Raw genomic sequence first — 9637 nt, 5'->3', positions numbered from 1 at the left:
AAGGGAGATGGGCAGCCCACAGGCAGCAGGGCCAGGGTCGTCCCCCCAAAACCCCCACAGGATGGGGAGGGGGTGCAAGGAGGAGCAGGGCACAGACTGTCCAGGTGCCAAACCTGCGGCCGACACCTTCTGGATTTGAATCAGGTGCCCCTTCCTTATCTGCTGTTTGCAACTCAGTAAACAGGGACAGACCTTCCTGCTCAAGCTCCTGCCAAGGTGACCCAGGGCAGGGACACTTTTACAACCAGAGCAGTGCATTGGCCTCCGCCCACCTGCACGAAGAGCAAAGCCCGCTCTGGAGCACGCACCCTGCGAATGCTCTGAAAAGCCATGGTGCATCAGGAATAGATTCAGCTCAGGAATTCTCCACCCTGAGAAGTCCTGCAAAATTGACTATTTTCTGCAAAATGCAGGAACTGGCTGCTTGAAGCAGGGGTGGGGGCAGACCTCTGGGCACAGTACACAGGCACGACTAGTGGCCCAGCTCCAGGGAGGCTGCACATGGGATTGCCCCAGCCCCTGCTCTTCCCCACGGAGACATCCCTGGGTTGCAGCACCCATGGAATGCCCTGGCATTGCCTGGGGGGAGCCCCATTTACCTAGCAGGTGTTTCCACCCAGATTACCCCCCTTCCAGAGCAGGCAGCAGGCAGGGCAGTGTCAGTTTGGACATCTCTACGGTGTCTCCCATTTTCAGATGAGCTGATGTCCCCCCACAGACCTCACAGAAGTGATATCACTCACCCAAACGCTGATCACAACATTTATTTTTATTATTATTTCCACAAACTGTAATTTTATCTTTGAGAATATTTCATGTAGACACAGAAAGGAGCCCTGGGATTCACTTCCTCGCCTACACCAGCTGCATACCAGCTGCCTGGGTCTCGTTTTTACCCACAAACACTTTGTGCAGTGTTTATTGATGCCTCACAGCACACGAAACCCAGGCTCAGCACCGCATTCACAGAGCAGCAGGGTCTTCTGTGGCCAGTGAACTCCCTTTCCCTTGAGCATTTTAATTTCCTCTCCAAGAACTGCCAGGTTCAGCCCGTGCAATTCAATGACCTCGGTTTAACTCAAAGAACACCAATTTTTGACAAATATCCATTTAGTAACCCAAAAGATCAAACCCTGCTTCCTCCTCACCCCAAGTTTCCAAGGCAGTTACTGGTTTATGCTTTGCTTTTGTGGCTGTAAGAGACCCAGTCAGACTATTTCAAGTGTTGTACAATGCAATAACCTGGGAGTTGCTCAAGCCTACCCACATAATGGTCCTGACTTTCTGTAAGCTTCCTGGCAATATAAGACGACCAGCAATTTATGCAAAAGCATTAGTTTTTCCCCCACACTGAGCCAGTGATGCAGGCTTGAAACATTTTTGGCTCTCCCAGGAGACTTTCAAAGCTATTCCCAAAGGAGCTCAGGGATTCAGACATCTTGCAAGACCAGCTTGCAATGTGTTAAAAAAATAAAAATAAAAATCTGACCCTGCGGTAGGGACCAAATGGGCAGGACAAATGCTGGGTGGGATAAGCAGTAAAATCCTCCACACCAAGAAACCCACTCCCAGGAGAGGGGCTGCAGGGACTCCTCGGCCCCTGTCTGTGGCTCAGGCACAAGGCTCAGAGTTGCTCTTCTCCCCTTTCCTCTTCTGTCGCCGTTCATCACCCTCCACATGAGCCACCACCCTTGCCTTGGGTATCTTGTATTTGCTCTTCTGGCTGTAAAAGAGGTTTTTCTGGAAGAGTCGTGGGATGTTGCCTTGGTACAGAATGAGTGCAGCGAGCATCCCTGAAATGAGAGCATGGACCCCTTCCGTGTGCTGTATCAAGCATCTTCACCCACCCCACGGCTGAGCAGTGATTTTCAGGTCCTTGCCACAACCTTCATCATGGCCAAAAAGTAGCTCAGCACCACTGAAGTCTCCACTAACAGCTGGAAGAACGTTGCTATATTACTTTAAGGATAATTTAACCATTGTGTCCTTAATGTAACAAGCAAGGCTTGTTTAGACCCAAAAGGGCCGTAAACCACACCACCAGTCTTCTGTCCCCACTCTCTGTGTTTGAGGCAGCATGTGTCCAGCTCCCCATGGTCATCCTGGACTGTGGACAATCTCAACACCATAGTTCAGCCTATGGTTGCTCTAAATCATCTTTGCTTCGATTTCCCCCAAACTTTAGCCTCAGGGAGAGTTTTGCCTATGTCCTATGCTATCCAATTTTCAAGCCAATTTCTACAAAGAGATGAGTCAGGAGTGACAGGAAAGTGAGACAGAAAAGGACACTTGTCACTGGCAAGACCCAAGTTCAGGTCTTTGCCAGGAGCGGTTTGTGTTATGTTCGGCCTTTCTGCCTTGCCCATTGCCCCCCATCCCAGCCCCTGCCCCCCAGTACCTCCCGGGCAGATATCACCTGCGAGGGGGCCCAGCCAGTAAACCTGGATGTAGTCCCAAAAGGTGCTCCCCGAGCAGTGGAAGGTGGTGGCTGTGGCCAGGGCAGGGTTGAAGAAGGCCCCCGTGAATGGTCCGGCTGCATGGGAAGAGAAACATGACCATCAATCTCACTTGTATCCTTCGAAAAACCAACGAAGTGCTGGGCCAGGAGACTCATAACCTCTCCTGCCTGTCAGGAGCATCTCCGCTGCTGCCCAGCTCCAGAGCTGCATCTCCAGGACTGTGTCATAGCAGCACACAGGGAAATCTCAGACTTGTCGCCCTGAGCTTTGTGGGAAGCAGAAATGCTCAGTGTGGGACTGAGGGGTTGCATTAGGGGACGTTTAAAGAAAGTGCTCCCAGTTTGGGGCCAAGCTATGGCTTCTGGTGTGCCAACATTTCAGCTGCTGCATGTATCCTGAACTGCAGTATTCATCCCAAAATAAATATTCCTCAAAATAAGTAGAAAACAAACATCTTGGTAATCATTGTCTCTCTCATCTTGGAAGATGAAAAAGGGACCATTTCTCCCCCACAAATTAGGCATTTTTCTAATTTACTTAGAAAAAGAAAGGCAGGTGCTGCTCACCTGTGTAGGTCAGGAAGGTGACAGTTGCTGCCAGGGCAGGGACCTGGTACATCAGGTGACTCTGGCACAGCTTGAGAAGAACAAGGTGGAAAAAGAAAGAGCAGGTGCCTTCCACAAAGGCAGCGTGGTACAGAGCCGTGTGGATGGAGGAGCTGCACTCCGATGCTATCAGGTTCTGGATGAAGTGGAAATGCGTCAGCTCCCACGACCAGTAGAGCTTGGTGAGAGCCCAGCCCATGCCCATGCCCGCACCCTGGGCCAGCAGCTTGGCAGCAGTTGCTGCAAGGCTGGACTCAAGGAGCAGGAACTCCTGGACAGAGATGGTCGGGTTGGCGGATGCTCCATCAAAAGAGGCACCGTGAACTGTGAAAAGGAGGAAAAGCAGAGTCAGGACCACATCTGGGCCAAAGCCACCACCCCACAGGCCGATCTCCATCAGCATCCTCAGCTCAAGGCAGCTCATGCACAACTGTAATGAGCCAGCAAGTTCTCTGGCAAGGCAGCCGTATGCTCCAGGAGATAAAAGCCTCTTGGAAAGCTGCTTGAGTGCCTGGCACACCCCAAAAACCAGGAAAAAAAAAGCAATGGAGACATTCAGGCCAGCCATAGCCAAGGCTACACGGAGGAGAAAGACCGAACCAAACCGTGGAAAGGAGCAGAGAAAGCTTCTGCACCTGCTCTTTATAAAGCTGCTGTAAGCAAACGTGGCGCAGCCCGACAGGCTTGGGAAATGCCACACGTGCTGCCTTCTCCTTTACAGAGAAATTCCTGCTGCCACGGGGAGCTGATGGGCTCACCCGCAGCTGGATCAGCCAAGTTGTTTGTCCCAGCACACAGGTGCCAGTGTTATATCTGCCGCATGGTTGCTGAGCCTCCAACCCCCAGCATTCATATCCGAGAACTTGCAGCAGCTCCCCAGAGCAGCTCAGGTCTTCCAGAAGGAGCAAACACCTTCATTTTGTTTCTGCTTGGCATCATAAAACGCAACCTACTGCCCCAGTCCCGGGAGGCGAGGGGACTCTTAGGAAGCCAGCAATCCATGTAAGGGGGTCACGTTTCTCCAGGGCAGAGCCACTCTAAGCCACAGTAGTCTGTCTTTAGTCAATGTGAAAGCCCAGCTTGCTTACTGCTTCCTATCCTTGTCTTAAGACCTCAACTCATTTGCTGGGGGTGGTGCTAATTGCACATGCCATTGGTCTGCAGGTGGCGTTTTAGCGACAAGTGACATTTCGACTCCTCCTGCTGGTAACACACCCATCAGGGACAGGATCTTCCCCAGCTCCACAAAACCACCTCATGGTGTCGTTACCTGACCTCTGAAACCCACACCATCTAAACACATTTGGGTTAGACCTTTGAATACACAATGAAGCTGACATCAATCACAGGTGACATACGTCACATTTGATTCATGCATGACTTGAGTGATTGCATCCTCAGCACAAGCTCCCACCAGGTCACTGGGGAACTCCTGACTCCCACTGCCGGGATCTGTGGGAAGAAAAAGGATGGTGAGTGATGGAACATGCAGGAGCCACACAGGCCATGGCAGGAAGGGTGGGATGGGGTGGATAATGTCACATTATCAGTCACTCACGGTTAGCAGAGCATAAACGTTTCATTAAGGGTCTTCTGGGTCACCTCCCTGCTCTGCAACAGATTACACCAAACCTGAGCCCACGTTTCCCATCCCTATAGTCAGAATTGCATCTCCTCCACCACTGGCACGCTGCAGAGATAAACGTGCCCAGGGCACGCTCTGCTGTCACGGGAACAAGCGGTGGGTGGGACATACCGCAAAACAGCCGCTGGGCATCGGGACCACCACGCTGGGCACACCATGCCCCGGCCAAAGCCTGCTCCTGCACCCCTGCGCAGGCAGCACTAGCAGGTAACGAGGCTCCTCTCACCACCCCCCTGCATGCGAGGAGCCAACAGCTTTTACTAATGCCATTTTATTTCCTCCCCTAGTCATTTATAAAAGAAATTACTAGGAGACACAAGTTTGAGGCACGCTTGAGCCAGGGATGAGGCACTTAATACAGTTCAAGCTGCCCAAGGAAACACAGACCAACCCGTGAAAACCAGGAGCGTAGGCTTCAAAGGCATCGGAGCTGCTCAGCCTCCCTCCCTTATAGACCTTGCCACAGCAGGAAAGAAACACATTTTTGTAGGGCACTTTGGAGATGTTTGTGAAGGTCACGGCCAGCCTCGGCACCTCCTCCTGCAACACTCTCCCTCCCCTCAGCTTCGTTTCCACAGTCATTTCTGTCACCAAGTGTCCACCCCAGGGTGGTTTTGGGAAGGTCCCCAGCGATCACCGCACACAGCACTTGCTTTGGAGACCTTGGGAAGATTCCAAGGAGAGGGATCACACTATCGTCCAAGCGCTCCTCTCCCTCCCACCAGAACTGCCCTGGGTATCATAATTTTACCATTTTTAACTCATTTCTCTCTCCAGAAGAGAGGATGAGCATGAATCTTTCACCTCAAATGAGCAAATGACCTTGCCCAAATAAAGGAAGATGAAACATGTTTTAGGAGACCCATAAAATTAATATTTTTGGCCTCTGGAAAATTCACCTCTGGTAGCATCAAAATGCTACTCATCACTACAGAACAGACCACAAAAATATTTAACATCACAATCCAATGTTTCTTTCTCCCTCCCTTACTTTTGTGTTCCTCAAAAGTAGAGAAACTACTTCGTAGTTTTATCTTTAGAAACAAAGCCTTACAAAGACTCAGCGACCAGCCAAAAACCAAGTCCCTGGAAGAGACTCACTGGCTCATGGGACACAGGAGATAGTTTGCACAGAGGAACATCACAGATCTTTCCATGCCACATCTCAACCCCTTCTATGAGCATTTGAACCTCAGTTTCAAAAGAGGGTTTTGCTAGAGCAGAGAAGAGCTTTCTAACAGCTCCCCTCTGGGGAGCATCTCAACCACGGAGCAGAGTGCATCCAGATCAACAAAAAAAAGGGGTGTCAACCCACGTCCCCCGCACTAATATTTCTAGCTACTCTTACAAGAGAAAGCTGCCATGCGTTACTGCCTAAGAAGCAAAGTGCATTCTAGTCCCCTTCCGCCAAACACAGCTGTGACATGGAAAGCATTGTGACATCCATGGTAAAACTGGAAAAAAATCCCAGCATCTCTTCCTTCCCACGAGAACTGATTTTTGCCTTCTTTTCAAGCGTTTCCAAGCTGAGCCTTAGGAAGTAAGTGTTCAGAAGTCTTTAAAGACTATTTCCCGTCCATTGCCTGTAATTATGCCTATGGCACATCCTGCAATTGTGAGACACTTAACCCGGGCTGGAGAGAGGAGCTGGAAGCTGTTGCTTACGAGGATAATTATGGGATTTAACGAGGCCAGTGACAGATACACAAGCAGCTCGTTTCCTATCTTGCTTTACTACCAACAGCAGAAGGGGGCATGCTGCAAGCTCTGTACTAGAGCACATCTTCAGGCCACTACAAAGGCAAAACCCCTTGAGGAGTCCACATAGCTTTGCACAGCTGCTCTCCGAGAAACAAGACCATCTGAAAATTCAGATACTCCCACCAAAAACCACGTTTCTGTGACTGGAATATCAGTGTCTTTTCTAAAGCAAATCTGCTTTCAGTGCTGTCAAGAACTACAGGGCAGATATTTTAAACAGGGTTTTTTAGCCATGGGACAGGAACAAGGGGTCATTTCCACTGTTAAATAAAATAAGCACTCTCCAAAAACACTTCAGGGTTACAAAAGCTGAACAGAACCACTCTAACGCCACACACCCACCTCCCCCCATGCTATTTTCACCCACAAAGAAGCAGTAACTACAGCTGAATACAGTTGTAGGGTTATTTAAGGAGAGTTTTACTGGGCAGGGGGTTGGATAAGAGCTTTCCAAGAACAGCCACCTGTTATCAGCTGCTGTGACAAGGCAGCAGAAACCCAGCAGGTTTCCTCCCACAGGCAGCCAGATGAAAACAGCTGAAAGATACCTACAAGTTAGTTGTGCTTCGTGGAAAGACCCGAATCCTTAGAAAAAGCATTTGCTGGGAGGAAAAAATAACAAAGATGGATCATCCTTAGCTCTAGAAACCTTGGAAGGGAGGCGAGGGAGCCTCGAGGGAGACGGCTGTCCCCAGGAAGGGTATTCTGTTCCTCCTCCAGAACAGCCTGTGGACATGCCCCAAGTCACATCAGCATTTCCTCCACTGATCCAGTTATAGCGAGACAGACTCATTATTCACAAGCCCTTCAGAAAACACCAGAAACGGGAGACTGTGCCTTGAGATGTATCTGCACATTGAGACATGCTGTCTGCTATTCCAGTCCCAGCCTCCTCTCTACTGACTCAACCCATCTTCTCCAAAGCAGGTCAGCAGCCTTTCAGTATGCCAAAGAGAATGAGCAATCATTAACTTCCCAGCGAGCAAATCCCATTAAGAAGAAAAATCATCAGTCCCTACACGCTGTTTCAATAATCAGTCAGTAGGTAAACGGGATCTGAAACAGTTATGATGTGCTGGAAGCAATTCCCCCTGCAGACACTGGCTAGCAGACAAGAACAGGAAAAAACAGAATCATCGTTACAATAAGGGAATGACAGCGTGAGAAGCTGCATCAGCACTGCCCTCCTCCCTCATAACTGACTGCAGGTAGAGAAATTACAGTCAGAAATTCATTGTACTTTTCGCCCCCTCAAGAAAAAAAAAAAAAAAAATCCTTCCTTAGGCTGAAGTTCAAAGCAGGGAAAAAAGCTCTTGGAAAAACCTGCTTCCTCCACACATCTGGAGAGCAACATCAAGAATTTAGCTGAGCACAGCACAGTTTAACGTACTTTTCTCACATGACTGAGGATGACTATTTTTATTAAAAATAATCTTCAGAGCAAAATGCAAGTTATAAAAATAGGAAAAAGTGCAGCTGTACAAATCCCTGGGAGCAGGCACTTGCAGATAAATACTGTGCTCGCACGAGCCACACGAATCGCACTGAAACCCAACACTTTTCTTCAGGCACCACTGTGAAAATGCTAATTAGAAATTAAGATCCTTTTCAGTTTTTAGTCGTCTTGGTTTTAACCAACATGTTGCTGGCACAGTCCAACAATTGTGCTCAGCTTGACAGAAGACTCACTGCAAGCAATCAGCAGCCCTGAAAGGGAAAAATCATTGCCCCCAACTGTACTATCTTGAGGACAAAGTTTTAAGAACCCAACCTTGAATAAATAGATCCAAAACAATGGGGCTGCTCTTGGTTTTAGTCTAGGCCAGGTATATGCAAGTTCACATGAGACTTAATAGGATTTACCAAGCAAGCACTAGCAACTTTCAACTTGTGCAAACCCCATTCGGCCAACACCCTGCCATCTTTCAAGCAGCACAAGTACCAATACCCAGATAATTAGCAAGTTCCACTAAGCACCTTCTCCCTCCTCTTATCAACCTTTTCCCCCATAAATTAAATGCAAAATCACTTAAATGCAGAGTCAAAGAACATCAGTTTAAATGCATAAAGGGTCAATTATATATAAAGACAAAGATACTACAACAAATTAACCTGAAGAGACAGTGCTTTGTGCAAAAAAACATTCTCATGTCTGGTTCAAAAGGCTTCTGAAGATGAGTGGTTTCTTCATTTTCCTTTGTCAGTGGTATGAGCAAAGCTTGTACAACATGCAAGAAAGGGGAAGAGATGATTTCCCAATAACACATGGGAAACACACAACACAATGAGTCTTTGACATTCACAAGCAAGACAAATTTCATCTGGATTTCAACTGAACCGGTTTCAACCCCAAAGTAAATTTGTTTACATGTCCTTTTCTTTAGCTAGACTGCCACACCAACACACCACAGCATTTTTTGTAGTTTTGATGAAAAACACAAGCAAGTCTCCACAGCCCACCGCCAGGCACCATCGATCTCATCCCACGTCCTCGGTGAGCTGTTCACACCCAGCTTCCTCAGCCCGCTTGGCTCAGCCAGCCAAAGGCAGGGATGGTGCAGAACCAAGAGCCATGTCTTTCAAGCAGGCACCAGGACAGCTCATTCCCCGTGTTTATACGTGGGATACTGGGCGACAGTCACGATACAATAAAGCAGTCTTGTTCAGAATAGTTACAGGAACATCATCCTATTGCCATCATCGCCGTTTACTGGCCAATCAGTCCCACCCCAGTCACTACTGAAAGGCTACCTTACAGCAAAGGGATGGTGCAAGATGCGACTGTGATGAACTAGGCTGGTCTTTGCTTTGCTCCCTTCACAACAGCAGCAAGGGATCTCTCTTCCATGGTGGGTGAAAAGGGTGTTTCAGAGCTGCTTTCCTCCCATTAGCAATCTGGAGCATTTTGCGGGAGACATAACCACCTGCCAGCAGCATGTGGCAGCAAAGAAAGCTTGCAGTTATCACAAGGTTGGTACAGACACTGATGAGGAATAAAATTTTAAAAGAAACAGGACAGGCTAGTAGAGCATAAAATTATATCCATAATAATTAAAGCAATCATAAGAAGCTTAATTACAAACAAATACATTCTGTTAACCTCATTAAGACATCTAAATGTGGATTCTTTTCAGCTACTCTTGTCTTAGGAAGTATAAACTCATGAT

The 9637-nt window shown here is 48.3% G+C and overlaps 1 protein-coding gene across 2 annotated transcripts in view; it reads right to left on the bottom strand.

Annotated features, from left to right (window-relative positions):
• The window catches only part of SRPRB (SRP receptor subunit beta), a 68106-nt gene extending 59725 nt beyond the window's left edge, over positions 1–8381 (bottom strand). The window contains exons 1-3 of one of the 2 annotated variants that reach the window (XM_074912682.1): positions 3026–8381; positions 2417–2533; positions 802–1793 (exon numbers count right to left, since the gene is read on the bottom strand). In XM_074912682.1, the coding sequence (XP_074768783.1) occupies positions 1612–1793; positions 2417–2533; positions 3026–3632 (906 nt within the window). In that variant the 5' untranslated portion in view covers positions 3633–8381 and the 3' untranslated portion in view covers positions 802–1611. Of the gene's footprint in view, positions 1–801; positions 1794–2416; positions 2534–3025 lie in introns of those variants that run through there. The other variant, XM_074912681.1, reaches the window with a different exon arrangement.
• Between the last annotated feature and the right edge of the window lie 1256 nt (positions 8382–9637).

This window comes from Athene noctua, chromosome 8 (assembly GCF_965140245.1).
Source record: "Athene noctua chromosome 8, bAthNoc1.hap1.1, whole genome shotgun sequence".
In the NCBI taxonomy this organism is placed as follows: Eukaryota; Metazoa; Chordata; class Aves; order Strigiformes; family Strigidae; genus Athene; species Athene noctua.
This window is presented reverse-complemented; position numbering and strand designations above follow the sequence as displayed.